We start from the raw sequence: 27,175 nt of genomic DNA, 5'->3' as shown, positions 1-27,175 counted from the left end.
AAATATAAATGATTCTGCTCTCTATCACCAGTGTAATGCTGTTTTAAAACCGATTATGAATTTCCATCTCTCATGCAAATGTGTCATGTTTAATGTTGATGCATGCCCTTTTAACATTTGCAGCTAAATGTGTGAAGCTCTCATGACCAAATGAGCGCTATTGCTTTGGGATTTGAATGCAAGATCTAGAGCATTTCACCTATGTTTCACATTCAAACAGGTTTAATCATTTGTCCTGTTTCACTGAGAAAGCACAATCCCTCCATGCCTGAAGAGTTATTCTACAGACTTTTCACATGAGATGAGGTGATAAAGAATAGCAACTAAAGTTACACCCAGCATTACTGGTCAACTAGTGCCTGCATCCCTCATTTCATGACGGTTACTTGAGAAATTCACCTGAGCAAGGCAACAATTCACCAAGGCAAAAGAACAAGGCAAACAGAAAGCATTGTACACACCTAGCATAAAAATCTTTGTCTGAAGTATTGCTAGCTTATGAACTGCTGGCTTGTTTTCCTTCCTGATGACTCAAATAACCTTGGTCAGAAGTCATATGGTCTTTTTTTGCTGTGTACTGTTCCACCAAAGTGAGGAAGAAACTGACTGGCAAGTTTGGGGACAGTCTCCAACCACACACTTGTCTGCTGCTCACTTCCACCTCATGCAGAATGGCTAGTGAGTCATAGTATGGCCATAATCAGCAGCCAGGGAGGAGAACAAAGAGACAGGGAGGGGAAAAATCTTAGCTTATCTGCCCTATCTTCCTGGAAGCACAGGATGGGATGGGTCCCTGTGTTAAATAAGGTTTTAAATATTTCTAGGAAAAGCAGAAGGTTTTAACTGAACCTAAGCCTTACAGATTTTGCTGATAACAGAAATAGTTTTTCACATTCTTAATTCTTCAAAGTACATCTCAACATAGCTAATGGTACAGCAGTGTATTCAGTACTGCACTACAACTTAGCCAAACTCGGACTTAGCTCTTTACTGTTCCTTACTATCCTGTAGGAATTATAAGAATATCTGCTTTTAGATTTAAATTTCCAAATATCAGACTGGCAGTTTTAATAGCAAAATTACATGTCATTAAGACTTTGTTCTGCTACGTTTATATGTAGCATAAATTCAGGCATACTGCATGTAAATGCATGCCTGCAAAAAAATAAGTTTATCACAATCTAGTCTTTGATATTTTGACAAAAATTTGGAGCCATACCTTTAATGCTGATGAATGTGCATATCTGACTATGTAAGTGCCCAAAGTGTGTTGCCTTTAAAAATGCATGTTTTACAGGATGTCATAAAAAGGGCATCAAGCAATAGAAAGAAAGGTAGCAACTGGCTTCCTCTGCACTGAACCTTCAGGAATAACTCAAAAAGCCTTTTCCAAAAGCATCTACATAGTTACGGCTTTGGAGTCAGCAGGTGTGTTTGAACCAACTTCTTAAAGCTTACTAGTAGGAATGTTTTAAAAAGGAAAATGGGAAAAATATCCTATGCACTGAGCTAGTCTCATCCAATGTAGCCACAACTTCATACTGCTTTTGCAATATATAGGTATCTACTTCCACTACAAGGAATAACTTAAGTAGATCAATATTACGGTTAAAACAAAAGTTCACGCATTTATTGAGTTATAATAGTAGAGAGCAGCCACTTCACAGTTTCACTGCAGTTTTCTCCACAGTCTCGATTGTGGCTACCTTAAAACACCTTGTGTGCAGAGAGCTCCAAACACCAGAAATCCAGTTTGCAGTACTAATTCAGCTGGGGACTCTTCTGCTATAATATGTTAATATAAATGGATGTGTCAGACATTAAACATAATCTGCACACTTGCTGTAAGCACTTACACTTGCAGGGCACTAAAAGAAACATTGTTATACCGGGACTCCCCTTGCTCCAAGCCTCGCCTCCATCACTGACTGGACGCAGGAAGAAGAAGCCTTCTTTCTTTGCATAGGTTGTGGACAGGCAGGAAGAGAAGACACATTAGCGCAGAGATAGGAAGGCTTTTATTGGCTTAGCAGAAATGCGGCCTGTCTCTTTGCTCCTGTCAAGAGGTAGAAACAAGCATTTCTGCTAACCTCTGTACAATGAGTAAGTTTCCACTCTCTAGCAGCATAACAATGCATTTTTGCCTCCAGGAGGAATGTGAGAGCATCATGTGAATAGGAGTGGTGCAGAGTCCAAAGGGCTCCAGCAGACAAACCAGTCGCTCATATTGATGAGAGCAATATACCTAGATAAGTTGAAAACATCATTGGAAGGAAATGGATTTTGCTTATTAAGGCAAATACAAGAAAGTGAACTATTACCAATTAGAACTGCTCCAGTTCTAGGTCATGGAAGCACTCAGCACTAAATGACTTTTTTAATCCATCAGGCTTTATCTGAGCCTAAATGCCAAGGAAGGAGGACAGGCAGTATGTCAGGCCTGAGCTTAGCTGTCCCACTTCTCCCTGAAATTTCTGTAAATTTGGAACTTCCTAAAAGCTGTCCTTCTCTTCTTGTATGAGATTTAGTAACTTCTTTGCTCTTCTGTGTGGGAAAACTGAAAGTTAATTGGTCAGACTCCCTGCATAACATCTAATTCTATCATGTTCCCATTTTTTTAACATTACAGTGCCTGAGAATGATACAAAATGTTTATGGCAGCCACTGCAGTTTGTGTTGAACCAACTGTAGCTTTTCATTTCCTGCACTGTGATTCTTGTAGGAGGAAGAAGCTTTCGGCAATACCAGACACAAAGTCTTGTCCAGCAGAACAGGTCTTGCCATGGATGGCTCAGCTAACCTGTAGTATGGAACCATAAGTATTTGAACACCTCGCCAAATGTTTTTTTCATACAGAAATCTGTCGTGGTTTCAGCCCAGCCGGTAACAAAGGACCACGCAGCCGCTCGCTCACTCCTCCGCCCCCCTCCGGTGGGATGGGGAGGAGACGGAGGAGAGAAAAGAAAAAGAAACTGGAACCTCGAGGGGTGAGATAAAGGCAGTTTACTGGGACAAACGCAAAGAAATTACAACAACAACAACGGCAATAATGAAGAAAAGTATACAAAAAGAGCGATGCACAGTGCAACTGCTCACCACCCGGGACCCGACGCTCCGCCACTTCCCCCACCGAAAACAGAGACCACCCCCCGGCCCGCTCCCCATTTATATACTGAGCATGATGGCACATGGTATGGAATAGCTCCTTGGCTAGTTCAGGTCAGCTGCCCCGGCTATGCCCCCACCTCCCAGGTTCCTGTGAAAATTAACTCTATCCCAGCTGAACCCAGGACAGGAAGTTTACATGGCACTGGGCTTGCTGGTGACAGATGCTGTCCAGCTGTCTCAAAGGGGGAAAAGGTTCCTCACTCGTGAGATGGCGGGGCTCATAGACAGGGCTTTAAACTACGTTTGAAGGGGGGAGGGGATAAACCTAGGTGCACCAGAGATGAGCCTGGGGGCAGCATGCCAATGTTGGGGGTGGATTAGATAGCCCAGCTCAAATGCATCTGGCTCAAATGGCTATTCCCATGCGCTGCAAGATGAACCGCTGAGGAAGACGACTGAGCTGGCTGAACGGGGAACTTTTACTAGGGCTCAAGAGAAAAAAGGAGACTTTATAATCTCTGGAAAAAAGGGCATGCAACTCAGGAGGAGTACAGGGATCTTGTTAGGTCATGCAGAGAGGAAATTAGAAAGGCAAAAATTCACCTAGAACTCAGTCTGGCCACTATTGTAAGAGACAACAGAAAATGTTTTTATAAATATGTTAACAATAAAAAGAAAGCCAAGGAGAATATCTGTCCTTTAATGGATACAGAAGGGAACATTGACACCAGAGATGAGGAAAAGGCTGAGGTACTTAATACTGTCTCTGCCACAGTGCCTTTCTGTATTGGGTTTGTGTGGCAAGGTTTTGATAGTGGGGGGGTTTACAAGGGTGATTTCAGTGAGAAGCTGCTGGAAGCTTCCCCTATGTCTGCGAGAGCCAATACCAGCTGGCTCTAAGATGGACCTGCCACCTACCAAGGCTGAGCCAATGTCCTGGGTTCAGCTGGGATAGAGTTAATTTTCACAGGAACCTGGGAGGTGGGGGCATAGCCAGGAAAAAAAAGACTATACCATACAACTATGAACCAAAACTTTAAATGTACTATCTCGTGAAAAAAAAGGAAAGCCTCCTTGCAATGCTTCCTTACATTGGTTCATTACCAATAATGAAGCTTAGCTCCCTAATGTACACCTGAGTCAGCAAATTCCTTGTCCAGGTTTAGACAAGCTAGAGAAATAACATCTCCAGATGGAAATTAATTATTAAGCCACATTTATCAAGTGAGGGCAGCAAGGTGGCTGACTTGCTAGGCAACTGCTAGTGGCCTGAAAAGACTTCTATAGCCTTCATGCATGTCTAAGATGGTTGGATTTGCTCGGTTGTCCAAATCACACTGCTTACATTAAACCTTAAAGGCCAACACACCACAGAGACCAACATGTGCTGCTGCGGTCCCTCCTCTCTACTTATACCCAGCCTTTTCCAACAAATACAACAGTGAGATGCAGTTAGTAACCACAGTACTACTAATTTCCTTGGTTTTGGTTACTCCAGCTGTGCAAAATCTATGCAGTCACACATTCACCTTTTGTAAATGAGTTGGTCTTCCTTCTGCCTTTTCATGAAAAACTTCAGAGGTTCTGCTTCATTCTATTCAGGAGTGAGTAAATTTCTCAAATCTTTTAAACTTTTGACATCAGTTTCTGATCCATCGGACATGGTTTATGCACAACTCTTAAAGCAAGGTAAGGACAGAAGCCCATGCTTCTCTAGATGGGCTGAAGCGGAATTGCATGATGGATTTGCATCTTTCAAAAGGAGGATGCCTTCACATGGTAACCTACCTGTCTTGTCACAGTTTGAGACTCATCTGAGCATAGGGTGCATACAGCACTTTAAATCTTCCACTGTAGACTCCAAGTGCTGTAGAAAACCACTCACTTCTTTTCAACCTGGATTTATTCACGACCTCTGGTAACTCTGCTAATATTGACCTTTAGCTTATGTAGTATTTTACTTTTCTGGTCCCTGTAGTTTATTCCCTTGACATATTTATAGGCAGCAATCATATCTTGTCTTAGCCTTTATTTGCCCAGCCTAAACAAAATAAATCTCTTAAGTGTTTTCTAATATGATAAGCCATCCATTTTCCAGATAACCTGAATTGCTCTTCTGTACACCTGATTCAGTTTGAATACACCTGTCTTGAAAACTGACGGCCTAAGTCATGCAAAGGGTTCTCCACAGCTCTCACAAGGGCCAAGTACAATAGAATTAACTGCTTCCTTGTCTCTCCAGTAAGTACCTGGATGTTCCCAATTCTAAAATCCAATTTTCAACACACAGGGCTTATACTTTCCCTAACAAGCACCTTCAGGTATTGATATGACCTATCCTGCCTTCACTCTTTGTTTACAAATCATCCCGCCTTCTATTCTTTCTCAGTCTTACATATACCACTCTTCCAGTCCTCATTTTCATGCCATTGATATCCCTACCTCCCCCCCCCCTTTTTTTTTTTTTTTTTGAAGAAGATGATCAGCTGCTCCTCTCTTCTTTTTTCCCTACTTATTATCCTTTTCCCTGTCCTCTTCTGTTTTATCTTCTGGATAGTTCTAATGAGATTCTGTAAGCTACAAACTTCAGATAAACAAACCACCGAGCAATAGACATACAAATACATCTGTCCTCAAGGAACAAAGGCTGCTCCATTCTCAAGAAAAAGAAGGCCTACACAAAGCATAGAGGAAGCTGTTCACCACAGTATCCCTGCTGGCCTTCTTGGTCAAAAGTTATTTCTAAACCCATCAGTGATCTATTGAATGGTTTCAGTTAAACATCCAACTTGTCTCATTCTGCAAGTACTAACTTGTGAAATGGACTTTAAAATATATTCATATACAGATTGATAGAAGAGCATTAATAAAATCAGAGCACTTCCCTTCACTGAAAAGCTCTCTGAATATATTAGCAGAGAGAAAAAGAACATTGTATGTGAAAGCATAACCATCATCTTCCACCATTTTGAACAGTTTATAGAAACAAACTAGATAAACCATCAGGAAAACGGTATTAAAATGAAAAAAAACCCAAACAACAAACCCTCTTGATCTCATACACCATCTACTAAAGAAACCCATCCAGTTTCTTCCCAGAGGCTTACTTTACATCTAAATTTAACCCTTCTGCTAGGTCTTCATTAGCAGTAATGAAGCAGTTCAATTTCTCAGTGTCATTAATAAACACTAGGTCAAGTCTCATTTCTCAACCAGACACATGAGCTGTACTTCATCCATTCATAAATCTTGAATCAAATTACTTTTAAAAATGCACTTAATAGAACAGAGAAAACTGTATGAAAACAGGAAGCCCTAGTCACCCACTACTCCTTTTCCAAAACACAAAAGTTGTAATTTAAAGTCTCATTCCTAACTTCCTAGCAAGAGCAGCTCACTGTTTTCCCCCCTTGGAGTAACACCCCACTCGCACTTCCTTGCCACCAAGTCCTCAGGCTTTATCTCACTTAGCATACTTGTATGTACCTCATCTGACCTTCAGCTCACCCTGCAGTACCAGCTACCTTTAGCCATTCCCACTTTGTTTATCCTACCAATTTCCTCATTAGGTTCTTAAGTAACTTCTGCTGTTTAGCATTTTTACCACACAGAACCATCTGTGGTCTCTGACACCTTACTTGCTAAACTGTCACCTGCATCTCCCTCTTCTCTTTAATCTAGGACTCTTGCACTCTAAGGCTCTAAGTTTACACTTAGCTTAGTTTAGACCCTTCCTCCACAAAGGAACTACTCAGTATTTAAGTTCTGATACAAAATTGATAAATCTTCTGTAGAAGTTGATGAAAACATGCCTACTGCTCAAAAAAACCTCAATGGAAAACCCTTGAACACAATTCTTGTCTTTCATCTTCTTATAATTAATCTAGCTTGTAATCCTTACCTTGTTCTTTGCAATTCTTTACTTCACAACTGACAACTATTCACTGTAAATGAATTGATACTGAAGCAGAAAGGTAGTTAAACATGCAGGTGATAAACATGAAGGGACCTCATCAGCCCAAGGGCCCACTAACTAGCACAAAGACTGTGCAGGAAGACAAGTTCTCTGTTATTTTCACCAACAAGGCAGTGAAAATAGACTTGAACATATATGAACCTTCAAGCCCATCTTAGTTCCCACTGATACCTACTCTCACCCTCCAAGATGCAGGCATTTTGCTTTGCCTAGCTGATCTAAAGAGTAGTTGGAGGAGGCAAGTAGCTAAGAATGGTGCTGGGAAATACCTTTTGGACATGCCTGCTCTGTGCTGTGTATGCTATAATGAAAGGAAGGAGAATAACTCTGGGCCCAGAAATGTTATACATGATTGACTGAAATGAAAATCTATTGTATTCAGATGAAGAACAAATACATCAGAAATAACATTCCTAATAACATTACGGCTGAAAGCAGTGGAAATTGCAGGCATAGCCTCCTTCTGTAATGACATCCATGAGAGGGGAACATTACTAAAGTTCAAATGCAAGGATTCCCTAATGGGATAGCTTCCCAGTACTTAATCCCCTAGAAACCCCAAACACAACCATCTGTGGTAACACTTTAGGCATAGACATTTTGTAACTCTGTACTGACTCTGGCCCTGCAACAGGGTACCTATGGGTTTAAGCCCTGGAACACCCTGCCTTTCAGCAGGCATATTGCTTCTCCACTCCCACCTCATTCCCTGTGCAGTAGATGATATGCTCAGACTTACTCCTTCTGAAAGAAACAAAGGAGAACCTCTCACATTCTCAGGATAGCCCACAACAAGTGCGAGTACACAAAATATTACTTTGTGAAATTTAAAGAAAATATGGTGTATTCTACCAAATGAAAAGTGCTCTGAAAATGTTTCAAATTGTATGGGTTGAGTTCTTAGAAATAGAAAATACTTTAAAAGGACAAAATGAAGTTAGTGGCCACAATTCTGTGAATAGTCTACATTCATTCATTCTTCTATATGCTCTTGAAGTATTAGGAAGACTAAAGGAAGTGAATAAAAACTTAACTTCACAGGCTTGAATTTTGAGTATTTGTAATTTTTAATTCTACACATCTTATAATTCCTGAATACATGCATTTAGATGGAATACCTTAAGAAATCTCCTCTAGCTTTTCATCATGATTGGAGAGAAACAGAGCATGGTAGATGGAATGGTCATTTGAAGAAGGCATAAAAGAGATTAGGAAACAGTAGTTCCTAGGAAGAGGAAAAGCAGCATACCACAACTGTGCCTCTTACTGTGTTTTGAGCAACTTCCATAGATTGCCTTGGTCAATGGAAGTTGGTTTCTTCCATTTCTCTACTCAGCATCTCAGGGCTGGCAAGTTGATAACATTAGCTGTGCCTTGCGAGGCCCTGAAAGTATGGCTGACCTCTGCCTCCAGCTCTCAGGAGCACCACAGGCCACAGACAGCATGCTTTATTCATATGTTATTGCCTGAGCCAGGGCCTTAGGTGAGCTCTGTGTCACTGTCTTCTGTTCTCCAACCTCAGTTCTCCATTCATTAACATGAAAGGGGTTTGGGGTTTGTTTTTTTATTTTGTTTTGGTTTTGTTTGTTTTTTTTTTCATTCACACCAACTTGAGGAATTTGTCAGACTGAAGGATCCTTCCTACTTTTCAAGTCCCCCAGGGATACAAATTTCCCTTTCTCCACATGACCATGTAATACATACATCCATTACAGCATGATATAAATAAATAATTTTATCTCACAGCAGGAAAATGTTGTAGAAGGAGAAAGAAGTGCATTAAAATGGTTCAGAATCAAAACTCCCAACTGAATAAACCTTGTTTTCACTTTTCTTGAAGGCAGAAAATATATTTATGTGAGCTTGGTTAGGAAAGGGAATAATGTATCACTTAGATAAACAGAGTGTCTAGAATGTTAAATATTTTAAAATAAGTTGCTTAGTACAAATACTATTTCACAGGGGAATTGTTTTCTATTGGTTTAGGAGGGCTAACCTTGGCACTAGCAAAAGATAGCAAGTGCTTGTTTAAAGTACACTAAAGGGTAAACAGAGCCATGACTACACTAAATCTATGTTTCAAAAGTGGAGTTATGGTCTCATTTCCTGTGTATTTTAAACTTGTGTAATGTTGTCATATAAATATTAGAAAAACAGAGGGTCATTACAACCATAATAATAAGAGGAAGAATGCCACACAGTAGTCCCGAATAGAAAGACAAATGCAGTTTTTAGAAACCTAATTGAAAAATAGCAGCAGAAATTCTGCTGCATGGAAAAAATATATTAACCCACCTTAAGCTACCATAAAAGAACAGGAAAAAATAACTACATTATGAAAGGTAGAGAAGTTTCTGTATTGCTCTTTTTTACACAGAAAGCCATTGATGAAATTTAAGAGAGGGTGGTTTCTGTTCAAAGACTACAAGAGGAAAAGTGCAGCACATGCTATGTAGGTGGTATCCTGAGAAAAATTCAGAGCTAGAAAACATAGAAACAAGGGCTTAATTTTTTGTCATGCATTTTTCTCCTTATTGCAACTTTGTTGAGTCCTATTACACGCCTTAGTTATACCAATCAGGTAGGAAAAGTAAGTCCAAAACCCAACAGAATGTTTGGGGTTTTATTTTATTATTTCTGAAGAAACAAGAGGTAAAAATGACAGAGGATTCAGTAGAAGACTTATGCAGGTCTTGCAATAAAATTATGGAAAAAACAGAATCTTACGAAGACCCAGATGAATAAGATCTTTTGAAAATGGGACCTCATGCAATTTGGATGCTCTTATTTATGTTCTGGGCTGTCAAGTATGATCCCACATGGCATTTCCTCTCCACACTTACCTCTCCCTGATGGATGAAAGGGGAAATGCTCTGTAAGAATACATATCCATCAAACATTATTGGATATGCAGTCCAGCCTAGCATGGAGAATAGAAGAAAAAGTATTCTTAAAGACAGTTCTCAAGAAATGCTGCAAATCATTTTGAATCAGAGTGCTTCAGACTCCTAATAAAAATTGAAAATATTTCAGTTCAGGCCTTTTAAATGTTTCATTGGAATATCTAAAGTTTCTATAAAAAGATATATTTTTTTAAAATTACAAAGCTTCTAATAATATAAATACGATATTTCAATAGCTCTGCTTATTCTTACTATTCAATAAGCACTCATAAAAATCATCACATTTTTTCATTTGTCACAGTGCATGCCATAAGTGTCAGATCAATTTAGTAGCTCCCTGATTAGGAGGTCCCCTACACAGAGACAGAATAAAGCAGAGTCTTTGTCTGGTATTTAATATTCTTTTGAGTTTACTGGGACATGTGCTTACTGGATGGCATCACATGGCCTGCAGAAAACCCATCTTCTGTTCCCTCTTAAGCTCCTGAGGGAACTGGAAAAAATTTGGACTTATGACCTCAAATGAAGTATTTGGCATATGACCCTTTATCTTTCATGCAGCATTTAATAAAATCTCTGGTAGAGTTTTCCAGTGTGCTCAGAATAATTTATCTGTTTTAATTAACCTGACTATATTTACTCTTTCCCGTGTGACACCTTGTGTGAAGCTACACATGATCCCTTCTCACTTTTTGAATATTAAGTTTAACATGTCTCATGTACGTATACTACAGACTTCTGAAAGTCTTGCCTGGCTTTCTATTTTGGAACAATTATCACTCATTCGTTCACTAGTTTCAACTACATGCTGTGTGGAGTAGCAATGCAGAACACCCTGCAAAATCATTGTCCTACTTTTACTTGTCTCCGTTCAATGTAACCACTTTTTCCCCCAGCACCTCCACAACTCGCATTTCTCCAAGCCTTCTCCCACCCAACCTCCTCCTCAACTCCCACCACTCTTCCAAAATTTCATATTACATTTCTAGCTTACTTGTGTCTTCCACATCAGCTCATCTTCTCAGAGGAGGCTTTCTTGTTTTAAGAAATGACTGCTTCAAAATGCACGCTTGTTTTATTAATACAGAGGAAAAAACCTGTTGTGCTATTATGAAAGACCTCCTTATATTTTGGAAGAATTTTGTATTTATTACGTGGACATTCATGACAATTTAACTAGTCACTTATTTGCTTTTAGGTGCTTGGATTTTCAAAACGTTGACTTGGACAAGGTTTATACATGTGATGTTAAGAATTTTCTTGCGTCGCAGTATTTATTTTCCCTTACCCATCTATTTTTGAAGAAACACAAAGTAAAGTCATCCACTGAGTCATGATACTCACATCAGAAACACTCCCAAGGAGTTAACGTTTGGGTGCCTCTTTGGGTAGATGCATGGCTTCAGTGGCTTTGTGCGAGAAATGCGCTCATATGCTGAATTTCACAAATTTTACAAGTTTATTACAGAACAAAGGCAAACAGCGCTGGGTGCATAGTCAAAACCAGAGGCATGCCGGTTATACCCAAACTTGCCTTTTTATACACTGTGCTCGTGGCGTTTCCAAGGGGTTATTTTAATATTTCAGGTATCTATTAATATAACTCCACCAGAGCACCCCCACTTGCACATGTCTCTTGTGGTTCGGAGGGGCCTTTGGGGATCTGCAAGGGATATAGTCAGTAGTCTTCCTCTGGTTGCACTTTTCACCCTGTCATTTTCCTCCAGTTGCACTTTTCAGTATTTTCATGTTAAACTTCTCTCTTTCCTTTGTTCTTCTCGTATCTTTCATGTCAAATAATCTTTGACCCCCAAAATGCTGTTCTCATGCTAACAAATCACTCCTTATTTTCTTACTTGTGTTCTCAGTTTCACTCATCCTTGAGTCCACTTGTCTGTTTTTCTGTGTTTTCACAAATCTATCTACACATCCTTTAATTACTTGTTACTGGATGTCTTATCAGAAGAAACTATATAGTCTGCTTGTGCCCATTTATTGCCTACAAACTATAAAATACAATTGATGCCTGGAATATATCAACTACATATTTCCCACATTAAGGCCTAATTTAGTGGCAGTGAGGCAAACATCCTTTTGGGATGTGGCTTATGCAGTAGTTAAGCAAATTTCAATGTTCTCGCTTTGCAAAAGCCAATATACATTTCACGCTGAGGATATGACCTATAATGCAAAAACTAAGGCCACTGCACGCCTTGCTGACACCAGTGCTTTCGGGCGCTGAAGGCCCACGGATCGTTTTCCACGTCCCTCTTCCCGTTTTCCGCAGCTGCTGCACGTGACCTTCCCTCAGGGCCAGCCCGCGCCTCAGGCGGGGAGCCTGCGGCTGCGGGCCCCAGCGAGCTCCGCGCGCGCACCGCCGGAAGGGAGGGAAAAAGGAGCGGAGACCCCCAAGAGAGGCGTTTACAGCAGGGACACCAGAGGGCCTAGCCCCCTCACAGCCACCCCACGCGCATATAGCTGCCACCTCAAGACAGCCACTAGTAGCCTCCTCGCTCCGCTTATGAGGCGGAGCGCGGTGGTGACGCCGCACCCCTCCAGCCAATGGCGGACTCTGCTAACCGGGGGGGGGGGGGGGGGGGCGGTGCTGCATATTCATGAGGAAGGCCCCCACGCCCGGCGGTTGCCGCAGCGGCTCCAAGCGGGAGGCGGAGCGAGGCCGCCAGCCTGCCCCCCCCCCCCCCCCCCCCCCCCCGCAGGAAGCCGCGCGGCCGCGGTGCGTATTTATGCTGAGCCCTGGAAGGAGCGGCTCGGTCGAGCGCGGGGCGGAAGCGCCCGGCAGCCCTCCCTCCCGCCCGGGCGCAGGCGACGAGAATGACCCAGAGAGACACCCTAGTGCATCTCTTCGCCGGCGGGTAGGTGAAGCCGCCGTCCGGCGGGTGGAGCGGGCGCGGTACCGATCCTGGCCCTTCCGCGCGGGCTGTCAGGTGGGGCCGCCCGCCCCCCCTCCCCCCTCCTCTCCCCCCTCCCCCCTCCTCTCCCCCAGGCTCCGCCGCCTCAGTAGAACGGGACGTGTGGTGGGCGCCGCCCTGCGCCCCGTCCCCCGGAAATGGCTCCTGCGGGGTTTTTCCGGACCCCCTCCCAGCTGCTGCGGGGCTCCTGCCCCGCTGCTGAGCCCGCCGCCCCCGGCCTGGCGTAGGACGTGGGCGGCCGCGCTGGTGCGGTGGCCTGGGGCTCGGCCGCGGCCTGGAGCGGCTGCCCGCTGGCGTCGTGGGGGCCCTGCGGGGGGGCGGGAGGGCTGCGCAGGCGCTGCGAAGCCCTGCCGCCCCTTCTCTGCCTGGGGGGGGGGGGGGGGACAGAGGGGGTCCCCGCCGTGTGGAGGGGGCCACTGCCGTGTGGAGGGGGCCACTGAGGCGGGGGGCGGTAGGCCGCGCCGAGGCGCTCCCGGCGTGCCGCTTACCGCTCGCGACCCTGAGACACTTCCCGGGCCGGTTGCACGCGTTTGCGCCTAGGCCTGTGCGGCGCTCCGGCCGCCCGGTCAGGCGGCCCTGGCCCTCGCTGGGAGCCTGGGCGCGCCGCCGGCGTGCGGTGCCTGCCAGGCCCGGCCCCACGTGTTGCGTTTTGTCACGGGGAACGTGCGGGTGGTAGGTGGGCCCTTGGGGGAAGCGGGGTTGAAGGTTTCACCTAAAAATAACCCCTTCCCTCTGATCGCCATTCCAGGAGTTTGTCCATTGTCTGGCGTTTCTGCGGAGAAACACGCTGAGCTCTCTCTGTGTGGGCTCCCCCACTGCATTGGAGAGGCTGCCCAAACATGCCGCTGTGCGTGTTGCTTGAATGCATTTCAACGCTCTCGTGTGTACTGCTTTTAGGTGTGGGGCTTGACGTGGTCATGCAGCTTTCGGCCCACGAAGAAGAAATTGGAGGGATGAATGTAGCTAGACGTGAAGATGTGGCCCATGTAGCCTTGGTTAGGTTTGAGGTAACTCTTGTACCTTTGCAGATGTTAGTCTCCCTTCATCTTTTTAAGCTTTGTAATGCTCAGGATGTATGCGGTTACACAGCTCGTGGCCCTCCAGGGATAGAGTGGGAGGAACACCTAGTTTAAAACAGAAAGTTGGAGATCCTGTTTGGCTTAACTATTGGGTGGTGAGCGTGGCTGTGCCCAAGTGGGAGAAGTCGCAGACTGAGAACATGGTTTGAATCCCGTGAGAGTGCTTGAAGCTTAGATTTCCATTTGTGTTCCTTCTTGACAAAATTAACTCGCTGCCTCTGGACTGAGGTGTTTGAGGTGGAAAAATAATAGTGTTTCCTTTGAGCAGGTCTGGGTGAGTTTGCAGTGTTACGCACCTGACTTAGAGTTTACGTGGGTGCTTCTTCACCCCTCTAATTTTTCGCACTCTATTTAAGAGGAGGGTGATTGTGCAGCTGGAGGCCCAAGATGTAGTAGTGTGTACTCTTCCTTCAGACTTCACATCCTTGTAAATGTTCAGAAAAACAGTAGAAGGAGTGCTGCCTTATTGTAGTGCTTTAACTTGATAGCTCTGCACAGGGGAGATAACTGTGCAGAATCATGTGCAGTGGTAGAGAAAGTTTATAAACGTGAAACTTAAGACTGGATGAAGATTGCTCAGCTCAACTTGTTCATTCCTATTTTTGGCAGAGGAGTCTGGTCTAGAGTTAGCTGCTGGCCAGTTGGGTCAAGGGTTATACTGTGAGGAAAAGGCTGAATGACGTTCCCTCATGTGCCAGCCACACATTTCCTGTAACCTTGGTTCAGCAAAGCTATTGGTGTATATTTGTCACATTTAGCAGTAGAAAAGTTATTTAGTGGCATCTCATGACTTCTTTGTGAGCATGGTGAACTACAAATCACCTGAGTGATCTTTAATTTTCAGTGAAACTTTAAGAAAAAAGCTTTTTCCTGTAGTTTTCACTAGAGACTATATGGAAATAACAGGACTGTCTCAATCTGCTGGCCTTTTTGTAATATCTAAGTTCAGTCTTCAATTTCTGCTTTCTGTAATGAAATTGTAATTGATGACATTGCTGTTTTAGTAATGTAGGTGGGTCCATCCTGGGGTTTTTCTGTAGCTGCCTAGGTTGCTTCATGACAAATTCAACAACTGTCTGCAATGCTTCTGGGCCATTACAGGTTTATGTTGGAAGTTAGTTTTATATTTATAGTAATTTTTTCTCCTCATTCCTTTTTTCCTATCTCTGCATCCTTATCCCTTTCCAACAGGTTTGGTAGACTCTTAGAAGTGCTGGCCACTGGGGCAGTGATGGTGAGGGAATTACTCAGTAGTTACTACTTGTTTTGTTTTTTCTAAAGTAATTCTTAGTCAAGTAGTTCTGTTTTTGAGAGTCCCATCTGTGTTTAATAACTGCATGTTAATTGTAAATACAACCAACGTTTTGTCAAAGACACACCAAGTCTAAAAAGAAACAATTTAGTACTCATTTTGGAATAGCTTTAATGTAGTTTCTTGCACCATCATTGAATTCAAATGGTGGATTTTTTCTAGAAAAGAAAGCTCACTGAATGATTTTGCCAGATTAGTTCATGCATTAGCCAATAAAACAGCAAAGTACTACTTCATTTCATGAAACCCCTCCCTGCACATACTACTTGGACCTCCTTGACTTTTTTTAAATAGGATATTGTCTGAAGTTCTGTATGTAAAAATAACAGCAGTTGCATTTAGAAGCAGAAAACGCATAGCATGAGAAGAGCATCACACTTACAGGAAATGAGGTAGAAAAAGGAAGAATTCTTTTTTAATAAAAAGTTACTAACTTTTAAGAACACATTCCTTAAAGTAAAGTAGTTTTAATTGATAGAATTTGTAAGCAGTTGGTTCTATGCAGTAACGTTGCTGTCCTAAGCGTAGTTTTCTAGGCTGTATACAAAACTGCCACTGTGCACTCTATACTGAAGAGTAAGTGCAGAGAGTGTACCTGAATGGATTGACAGTGTACCTGGAGTTTAGTTTCATGCTGTGACACATTTGAAATCACTTATCTTGTATTTTGTCATGATACCCCTATTTGTCAGGTTCTCTTTCCACAAACCATACTTACCACAGCTCCATTTGCTAGTAGTATCTTGTCCTTGTGGGAGTAGGATCTAGCTGGACACCTGTAGTGTTGGATCATGATACAAAATTGTGTTTCAGGTGAAACTCTTGGGGTTTTTTGTTTTTGTGTTTTTTTCTTCTGAGCTACTTGGTTGCATTGCTCGAAACTCTTCTGTTTCAGGAATCAAACTGTAGATTTTTTTGTGTATCTTCTGTTTTTCCATCTCCTACTCAAATAGCAGCTGTTGTCACTGTAGACAGCATGTTGGTAAGTATAAACTTGGGTGCTTTTATTCCAAACCAAGAAGAGATCAATTGAACATTCTGCATCCTTAAATTACAAAGTCTTGTGATTGAAATGTAGACTTCAGATGAACATTTTAGTTCAAGTATGTAAATTACACACTTGCATGCTTTTCTAGATTAGACTATTTAAAACAACAAAAGAAGTAATAGAAAGACCTTAATGTTTTGCTTTATAGGGAAGATTAATATGTTGTGGATGTACCTGCTTGCAGTCATAATTGGTACATTGAATGAAAATTCAGGTTTTGGCTACAAAAATAATTTCTAGGTTTTCGTGATTTATTTTTCATTTCTAGAAAGCTTATGACAGTAATTCTGTACCATACAAACTTCCATTAGGGCATGGGAACTTGCCTGGGCTTTGGTCCCTCAGCGGAGGAGGGGCTGTTTTGGGTTAGTGCTTTTCTGAGTTCATGGTTGGACGGTCTCAGGTTTACTTAATTCTTTCTTTACTCTTGCTGTTTCTTGCAGAAAGTTGGCTGTTCTCTAATATGTGAGGCAGTCCAGGGGAGAGTCCCTTGTTTGTTTGTCCTGATTATAGAACTGTCTCAAACTGATATGTAATGTAAATCACTCTGTCTGGCAAATCCCTGCAGTGGCTGAAATAGTTCAGATTCAGAAAATATATGTAAGATAAATGTTTGAATTCTCCAGAAAGATCAGATACTGTTGAAATGTATGAAGTAAAGGTGAAAGACCCTTGGATTTTTTTGATTTAAGAAGATATTAATGAATAATGTAGCAGGTAGTTGGGTGACAGGGACTTTTTTTGCTCCTCTTCAGAAAACAGCCACTTGAGCCATAACTGAGCTGCCAAGCTCTTGGACTCCCCTCTACCCTAAAATGCATTCCTGCCATAACCCTGGATGTCTTTCAGAATGAGTTCTTCCTGTTGTAAGGCATAGAAGAAGGTTAGTACTTCCCTTTCCAAACTTCAGGTTATTTTTTGTGTTCAGATACTCTCCTGTGCAGAATAAGACAGTGTTTGTTTAAAGCACTGAGTAGCTTGGGTTTTGCTCCGTGAGGTTACCAAATTGCATGAAAACTGCTGTTGGTACTTGAGAAACTGTGAAGCTGGTGTGTTTCTCATATTTCCTTCTAGATGACTGATGTTTTCAGCTGGTTTTACTTAATACAAATGTTGTTGTAAATATTTATTTACCCTGGTTCTTAATAGAAGCTATGTGGTACATGTTGATGATTGTTTTGGACAGTGGGACCCAGTGATGCTTGTTCCCCTTGTGGTGTTTTTCCTGTTTTCACTTGTAGACTTTTGTATGTCAGCACATCAGGGGAATTTTATTTTTATGCTGTTAATTAGAAATAGCCAGTTCGATTAGTATTTTTAGTTTAAGGATGTTAGCTTAATTTACGCTTTCTAAGTTTTGGCAACAAGTCCATAATTGGTGAATAAGGGGGCTAGGGGGTTCTGGTGGCCAGTACTCGTAGTCGTCATATTAATGCTAAAGATGGAAAGGTGTATAATGTACAAGTTTAGCAGTGTTTTAACAGGAGAACCCTGAAAATTCAGGATTAATGAGACACATTCTTGCTGTTTCTGAAAGTTGTACTTGCTACAGCCTTTAAATGCCCTCAAAAGAGGGATGTGGTAAACTTCATATCCGAACTTGCAACTTCATCTGTTGATATGGAAGATACTCGTGTTAGAAGACAGCTTTATGAAATTTTTGATACATTTGGCACCTGAATTTTCAGTAAGTGGTGAAGAGATTAGAAGGAGTTCTGTTTTGGGTTGGGTTTTGTTTCTTTTGACAGAATTTTGAGCTCAATTTTCTTGCTGTTTCTCTTGGCAGCCAGTATTTGGATGGAACTTTGATTTTCATACAAGAAAGAGAAACAGCTGGTAAAATACATGAATGAATGAATGTAGACCCAAGATAATAGGGTCAAGGTTATCTTTGAGTCTTTGAGGCTGTGGTTACAAATACTGTGAAAGGTAAATCTGAGGCTAGTGCTATGTGGCCTCATCTTTTATAAATTGCATAATTATCTGAAGGAATAAAAAAAATTCTTCCACTGACAGTTTCAATTCTAGGTCAGCTGATGCCAGTTTTGGGAATATTAATGTGCTTTGGAGCATTTATAGACAGTCCAGTGGCTGAAGTTGAGACTCTAACCCATGCTGGAGCTGTCTTCGCTTTTACTCGCAGGGATGTAAGGTAACAGAAGATAGTCAACTACTCTGGACAAAGGCAGTGATTTCTTAGCAGATACCCTCAACTTGCAATAAGAGAAGAAGGTTTTCTTTTGCAACCATCTCTGGAAATAGACCTTGGGATTTGAATGTCAAACAGGATTAGGTTTTTGAAGCATGTGCATATTTCTTTCCTTGCAGTGTCTCATAAATAGTATGGGTTTATCTGGGCAAAATAGTTGCCAATAGTGTGTCTGTGTTGCTAGCAGAGTTTAAAGGCCAAATAGTTCCAGGTTTGTTTCTATTAATCTGGTAAGGTGATGGATTTCTAAATGCACGTTAAGGATCAAATTAAATGTTGGGTTTTTTTATGGGTGCTCTCTGGAGTAAGCTGCAGTTTAGGAGAGCATTGCCATCTTCCTACATTCTTCTGTACGAGAGATGTCAAGTAGACAACTGTTCTTAGTTTTGCTGTTGTTTTAAGTTTGTCACAATCTTGCAAGTTAGATGATAACTACTTGTCTCTGTATCTGTTTCAGCGAGTGCAATGTCTCTTGTGCCTTCTTGTACAGTTTAAGCTACAGATTTAATTCTCTGACTTGACTGTGTTAATAGTAGTGGGATTTTAATCTTCCTTTTTTACTTGTGTATTTATTTCTGTGGATTTACCTACTGATCTTTGCTCTTCTGCCCTTCAGATTACTTGGGACCTACAGGTGGATTCTCATGCCCTTGTATGATCAGGTGTTTCTGATGAAAGTCAGCTTTGCAAGTTTTTCTTATATTTACTTGGCAAAGCTGAAAAATGATTGTAGTAAACATTGATTAGAGGCAAATGTCAGATTTAGGATAGGTAAGATGAACAAGTGGTCTTCTGAACAGCATTCATTAGAAACTGCTGTAAATGTTCAGACAGAGGAGTGTCTTGGGTTTGTCCTTCTTCCAATTTATACTCTGTCAGCAGGAGTGTATTTGCTTACCTACTTGTTCTCACACACCACATTTGTTGGAGCCTAGTATATGACCGGAGATGCTGAAGCCCAGTGTGGTGTTAGGTAGTAGAAATGTCTTAAGTAGTTTACAAAATCCCACCTATGTTACTGAGGAGAAGAAATCTAGTGATTTTCTGACTCTTAAAAAATATTTTTTGAAACTGTGCTACTGCCTAATTTGTCTTAAACCACAAACTAAAAAACCCTCCCCTTAATTTGAGCTGATGAGGAGGGTAGCAGGAAGGGTGGCAGCAGTCTAGAACACTTTTGCTAAGCTGGAGCTGGTGACTGGCTGTTAATGGTCTGCCAGGACTTGGAGCACAAAGAAATAGCTGTTTCTTTCACAGTATTTCTAGTTTGTTAAATAAACAAGGCTGGAAATATTTCTAAGTAAAATACACTGTCATTGATGCTGGTGACAGAAGAGCTGGCATGCTGCAGAAGTTGCTTATTTGTACAGTGCATAGTTATTGAATTCATTTAGTGGTTCAGTTCAAACTCAGTGGATCTTGTGACTACTGAGCAAGCTCTGTTTCCTCAACATTTGGGGACTTTTTCTTCCACTCTTTAATTCCAGATGCTTTCTTTATTATATGGAGCTTTTTGAGGGCTGGGAGAGTGAGGTATTACATTTTGACAGAAGTATAAATTGGGTATTTTGGAAAGACTTGTTTGTAAGCAATACAGAACCACATAACACTAAAACTCTTCTGCTTTCCTCATAAGTAGCAATTTGAGATCCTAAAGATGGGGGACAGAGGAAAATTAAATAGAAGTTTAATCCAAATATCAATAGTTAGTGGCAAACATTCAAAATATTCTCAGGTTCAGTTGAGACATCTTAAACTGTTTAAAGAAGAAAAAAACCCAACAAAAAAAACCCAAAGAACCACCCAACAACACAACAGTAAGAAACTGCCAAAGGAACAGATTAATTGAAATGACTTGAATGACAGAATGTGGTGCAGGTAAAGGATGCACAGTTCTTAAAGGGAGGCGGGTGATCTGCTACTACTTTATGATGCATGTAAAAATAGTGCTGGCTGCTGTTACATCAGCTGGTTATCACTGAACAATGCTTGATGTAGGCAGACTTAAAAAGAACGAGCATTGAGTAGCTGTGTGTCTGCCCTCTTCCCTAGTAGTCTAGTAATCCATTGCTGAATGAAGTATTTCTAACCCATCCACAGTGAATGTCTGATAGTAGTGCTGTTGCAGTCAGGCATCCCTTGTGGTGATTTGGGTGTGGTGCAGGGAGCATGCAGGATACAAGCTCCAGGTCAGCATTAATCTTCAACTTTGGAAAATTTTTCCAGTGTGACATAGCTGTGGAGCCAGTAGCATTAAAGGTTCCAAATTCCAAGCCGTGTTGAAGAATGCAGCCCAGGTTTTTTCCTCCTCTTTTCTTCCCCCTTCCATAGTATTTATCTCATTAATATAAACCATACCACATGCTTTCTCTTGCTATTACTGTTGCTTGAAAACAAGTCCTCATGTGACCTGTTCAAAATCAAATGCAGAAAGATCTTAAAGGGAGTAGGCTTGAGGGGATCAGAAACAGAGGGCTTGCAAGAAAGGAAATAAACTCTAAAGCTGAATTGCTATATTGCCTGTACAGTCACATTACCATACAGCAGTATCTGCTATTGAACTGCAGGAAGCACAGTAACTTGCTGTTTATCTTGAAGATGCTCAAGCTTTAAAGCTCCATGTCAAGTTGGTTTTCAGGGTTGGCCTACCTGTGGTTCTCATGCATTCATGTCATGAATGTTAACATGTTACAGGCTCCTACTGCTTCCAGTGCTGGCTAAAATAAATATTAGTGCATCTAGTCTGTCTCTTCATGCAACTCTTATTTTAAAAAGTCTATTTATAGCTTACCATTAGAAGAGTAAACATGCTACTCTAAAAGCCATATCAGTCTGTTACTGCATGTGTGCAGTGTACACCAGAAGACTGTCTTCCATCTTCTGTGAGAACACTTTTTTCCAGACTGACAAAGAAACTTGATTTTTTCCTCAGTTAAAACTTGGAAGAGAGTAGACTTCAGTCTAATGTTGGAGTTAGGGGTGGGACAAGATGCCATTAGGCTTAGTAATAGGATACCTATAGGTCACTAGGTTTAAATGGAACATTTAAGTGAACATCATCAAACATTATCCTACTTTGCAGGTGTTTGGTATTGTCACTTCACACAAACAGGTTAGTTTTTTTATGATGCAGTGCTGTGCTAACAACTACCATTATTTCTGGTGTTCTCTGCAGTAGAAGAATGAACAGACTAAAAACTGCTTTCCCATGAAAGTTTATAGGAGATCTTGAGTCTTAGCTATTAATCCTAATTTGTACTGAACTCTCTTTTGCATTTTGGAAGACATTATTTAAAAAATACTACTAAACAAGTCTTACAGGTTTTTAAAGGTTTCAGGGGTGTTTGAGCCTCTCGCGTTACAACAAAACAGCTGGTGACTATCTTGTCAGAATCAAACACTAGTTATTGCATCAGAGAAGTGAATGCTGGGCCCTTTGAATTTAGTACCAATTGTATTTGTGTGTTAGTGGGTTTCAGACTGAGTTGTTAGTAGCATTAATTAACACCCTAATTTAAATCTAGGTTTGGTTTTTTTGGTGTTTGTTTTTCCTTTTTTTTAAAAGGGGCATATAGTGTCTTGGTCATAGTTTTAAGAAGGGTATTTGGCAAAGTTAAGAATACTGATCTCAGAAAAGGTTCAAGGGAAGCACTTTTTTGTAATGGTAATGTCAAGGAATTTGGGGTTGTCTTTGGAATCAGAATTTGTGGATTTGATATTTTCCCTCAGAGGCTGTATATGATCATAGTTAAACAGATAAGAGTGTAGATATAAGTGGATTATGAACCAGCACCAGAAGAATCCTCTGAGCAGAGATGCTAAAAGGCAGTATGTTCTTGTCTCTCTTCTGCTCTAGCAGAATGGGAGTAACTCCAGTGTCAGCACAAGTTATGCACAGCTTGCCTTGGCTTGTTCACAGAAACAAGTGGCAGACTGAAGCAAAATCTGCTAGTATTCACCTGGTTAGCCACTTAAAGCTCTTTTATCTTCCCAGGTGCTACTCTACAGTATTCTGTACTCGGAATCTAGTCTGTCTTGCTGTAATGGGCAGAACTCAGGAAACACTCGGAATCGTTGCTTTCATGGTACAATACCCAAAATACAAATGAAGTTCTGCAGATGTCTTCATAAGTATTTTAATTTTATTAAATTGCCACACTGCAGGTTTTACATGTAGTCCTGTGTGCATAGTGCATAAATCTTTTCTACCTTTAAGGATTTTTGGCACCTTGTTTGTGGTCAGGAGCACACTAAATATTCAAAAAGTTAAAATTTACCATAAGAAGTTAAACATTTCAGATACTGAGCTAATTTCCAGAACTGATTTGAACAGCATGTACTGAAGACTGTACACCTTTGCTACTTTGGGAAACTATATTTTTGTCTGTTTAACTTTTCTCTCCCAAGTTGTGGGGTTAAACTGATTTAACAGTTTGCTTGCCTTAAAGGGCAAATAACTTCAGCAGTCACGCATGTTCCAGTTGTTTCTTCACCTTTTGCAATTTCATTGTGTTGAGTATAATGTTAATTATATCTGAATGTATCCTTCAGTTTCTTTGCAGTTAAGAATGTGATGATCCTATTTCTTTTTGCAGATGTGGAGGTACTGTTGGTGCAATTCTGACATGTCCACTGGAAGTTGTGAAAACACGATTGCAGTCCTCCTCTGTCACACTCTACATTTCTGAAGTCCATCTCAATGCTATGAATGGTGCTAGCATCAATCGAGTAACTAGAATTTCTCCTGGACCTCTCCATTGTTTGAAGTGAGTGTACATGTTACCAGGTTTTTCATTCATTTGGGGGAGGGAGGAAGAGAGGTGTGTTGGATGAATCTGTATGAAGGATTCAGGCTCTTATGTCTGTCATGATGCTACCACGAAATGACTTCCCATATTTTGCCTTTTAACTGTAATTGTTTCACATTCCACTTTTCCATATGTCCTTCATACTTGAGTTTGTACCTTGAATTAGCCAGAGCATGTATACTCTGCACAATTCACAGCTCCAAACTACGTCCACAAAACTCACTTGGAGCACTGTAACACTTAAGTGCCAGACTCTATTTTCATCCTAAAAAAGTGTTAGTATAAGACTCTTTAAACTGTTTAGTGTCCAAATTGTAGATGTTGCTGAATATGAAGGCAAAAAGCCCTATGAAAATTAACTCAGTTTCTCTTACTCTCTCAACTTTCACCACTCCATACCCTTCCTACCTTTTGGTATCTTCTGTTGGATGTGTGACTAGTAACACTTTTTTAGAGCTAGTAAGAGATAGGTAAGGCCAGATTTTTGCCATGATCTGGGATGTTTTGATTGCGTAGCACCTCCCTAAATGGGGACTGCCTTTCCTCTCCTTGCCACCAATGCTTGTGATGTTCAGTAGCCAGCAGGAAAGTTGTATGGCCACAGTTAGACTGCTAGTAAAGACCACAGGCAGGGTTCACTTCACTCTGGGAGACTCAAGCTAGCCAGTTATAGGGAGGCACCTTCAGTATTTGGGAATGAGCAGGGTTTTCCCCCAGAAAGAACCTGCTAATTCTTCTTGCATTAGAAAGAATTTGATAAGACTCAGACCAGCTATCTTCTATCCCCAGTTAATCAGTGAGAAGTAGTTTGTAGAGAGCCCCTTCAGGCAGTTGCAGTGTAGGAGTTAGGCTTAATCTGGTTAGTGGATAGGATTTGCTTAAATGGAGGTTGTACCCAAATAGCTCCTTGAATGTTCTTACTATGGAAGTTCTGATTTGGAGCCTTTTTACATATAAGAGTTTGATGGGTGGACTTGTTTGGAATAGGTATGTGGGAAGGAAGGGCTCAGATTGTGACAAGGAAGGACACTTCCATCCAAAACACTTGCCTTATTGGCTTCTCTTGAAAGAAGTTGAGGCCTTCAGCTTCTTCCCTGAATGTTAGGTTATGAATTTATCTTCTGTTTAGAAATGTATCTGAATGAATACCAGGATGAACAGATGTTTGTTTCACACCCCTCTGCTAGAAGCCTGCTATGCTTTAATAACCCATCCCTAAAACCTAAAATAACTTGGTCTTCTCGGGAAGCAAATTCAGACTGAGGTAGAGGTAGTCCATGATGAACTTCATTGGTAGGGCTTGTTTGTTTTTGTTTTTTTAAATCTGCTTCTTGGACCTGTTTGTTTATCTGTGATACAAGAATGTGTATCTTCTGCTGCTTTTGTTCTTTGCTTAGAGGTGTTTTCTTCCAGGTTAGTATCAAACAACTGAGATGCCAAGTAACTTTTCTGGGTTTCTAGGTCTTTAAATACAGTAAATATAAAAAAACCCCAAATGACATGGCAATGGATTGTGACAATAAAAATACGTAAGTGTAGGACATAATCATTCTTGGTTAAGGGGCTAGGGCTGTTTAATGGGGAAATCAAACTGGATCCCTCCTGTCACTCTCATGCTTTTACTGTCACTTGATATTTTCTGACTCGTAAGTGTCAGGGTTTGGTTGTCTCTTCTCATATCAAACTCAGTACAGTGTTCCAAGGCTTACAATACTCAGTCTAAAAGCAGGGTGAATCAGGCAAATGATGTCAGAATTTCAGTTAACTGGTGGTTGTGGAATCACTTCTGCATCTTAAGCATCAACAGAGGGGATTTCAAAGGCATCTCTGTCAGGAAACAAACTCAGAACTGGGGTACAGGCGACTGCATTCTCGGGCAACAAAAGCGAATTCCCTTATTCTTAAATATCTGTGGTGTATATCATATTGCAAATGCCCCTAATCTTGTTGAGTTTAAACCTGAGGTCTTGATAATGGAAATCAGACTGGCGTCCCAATGCAGGCTTCCCCATGTGACACAAGCAGGTCAGCTAAGGCCATGTGGAAGATTTGTGCTGCTTTTCCAACCATGGATTTGCCATTTAGTGCTTTCAATAAACAGTGCAGGCGCTGGGATCTGCAGTGTAGGCTCTGGAACTCCAGCTGGTGTCTGTGAATGCACAAGAGTGTCAGTAACTACCACCATTATAATCCTGTCTGCTGCAACTTTTCTGTAACTGTTTGTTGCTCTGTCAAGTCTTGGGACACTGTAGATCCAGAAGAAACAAATAGACCTGATACACTTCACTCCTAAGTTTCTCTTAAGACACTGAGGTTCCTGCTGCTTTGTATACATGCATGTGTTATATGTGCAACACATGATGTTGTGGTGGTAGTGATTTTTAACTAGTGTTCCAAGTGGATGCAGATCATGTTAATTGTGTTCAGCTTTGCCGTTATCTTGACGCTGTGCCCATGCTGAGCTCTGGAATATGGTAAGACTTTTTCAATAATTTCTTCTGTAAGTGTTAGAAATGCTTTTAGGGTGAGACATGCCTAAGTAATTTGTGTTTCCAAAGTGCTTTTGAGTATGTGTTCAATACTCCAATTATTGCTGTGGAGCAATGCTACCCACATAGTGAAATCATATCTAATTGTTATGGACGCAAAGCTAAGATGTTGCTGGACGCATTATATGCCAGCATTCCTAAATAGTGATGGTAATTGTGCAAAACTACCATTTTATTTTTGCTTACTGGAAAAAAATTGCAAACTTTCAGTTTGATTTAGCAGCAGAACTGTGGTGAATCAGCTGCTGGAAATCAGAATAGGTTTGGAATCTCCTTCAGTGCTATAGATGGCTTTCATGTGTTTGGATAGTAAATTCCAAACAAAATAACCATTTATACAAGGGTAGTTTGCTTTGAGTAATTGACTTGTTGTTAACCTGTGTGTGTCTCTGAAGAAATATACAGAACTATTTGTATGTATTGGCCAGTGTTTCTAAATCAATAAGCACAGAGTTCTGTTTTGCAACATCTAGTGAAGTAGTTAATTCTTAACTTTAAATCTGCTTCTAAAGCAATTGCTAGAGCAATTTGCAGTGATGGGATGCATAGTCCTTGTTTCTCCTCCCATGTCCTACCATACTTTTTAAAATACCATATCTGATTAGCATCTAGATTATTGGACAGATTGATCTTACTAAACCTGAATATTTATTAGTGGATATCCCCTTACTGTGTACCTTGCTGCATAATGGTTTTCCACTCTTTCTAAAAACCACAGTTACATGGGATAGGTATTCCAAACACTTAAGTGCTAGTAATGCCTCTTTTTGAGGTCTCAATTCACTGCTCGTATCCCTATGTTTCTCTATAAATCCCACAGAGATGGAAGGTGACACCCCCCCTGCCACCCAAGGAGTCTTTCCAGAGTTGTGTTTATAGTGGACCTGTTACCACAAGATGTTAGGGCTGTGCTGTTGCTGTGACTCTTTGCACAGGTTACACTCCTTTTTCAGTTAATCTCAAACTTAAGTGAATTACCTTGCATGGGGAGGTAAGGTTTGCCTTTTGTAGAATGAGTTGAAGAGAAGCCACTGGCTCCATAGCCCAGCAGCAGTGCTTGGGTAGGAGTACACAGGCAACACTTCAGAACTGGTATCCCTGCCAGTCTCAAGGAAGGGCAACTTTCTCACATTGGAGGTTTCCATTTTCTTTTACTGTAGGCAAAATAATCATTCTATTCTATGAAAATAATAAAGCTGAGAATGGGTTCTTAGTTGAATGCTTAGTGGATTTAAATCATTTATGGGGATGGG

The 27,175-nt window shown here is 41.2% G+C and overlaps 1 protein-coding gene across 5 annotated transcripts in view; it reads left to right on the top strand.

Moving 5' to 3' along the window:
• The first annotated feature begins 12,709 nt into the window (after positions 1–12,709).
• SLC25A36 (solute carrier family 25 member 36) overlaps positions 12,710–27,175 on the top strand; it is a 32,830-nt gene continuing 18,364 nt past the window's right edge. The window contains exons 1-3 of one of the 5 annotated variants that reach the window (XM_049803685.1): positions 12,789–12,860; positions 13,666–13,764; positions 23,161–23,331. In XM_049803685.1, the coding sequence (XP_049659642.1) occupies positions 13,757–13,764; positions 23,161–23,331 (179 nt within the window). In that variant the 5' untranslated portion in view covers positions 12,789–12,860; positions 13,666–13,756. The other 4 variants (XM_049803686.1, XM_049803689.1, XM_049803684.1 and 1 more) reach the window with 4 other exon arrangements.

This window comes from Accipiter gentilis, chromosome 6, assembly GCF_929443795.1.
Source record: "Accipiter gentilis chromosome 6, bAccGen1.1, whole genome shotgun sequence".
Lineage (NCBI taxonomy): Eukaryota > Metazoa > Chordata > Aves > Accipitriformes > Accipitridae > Astur > Astur gentilis.
This window is presented reverse-complemented; position numbering and strand designations above follow the sequence as displayed.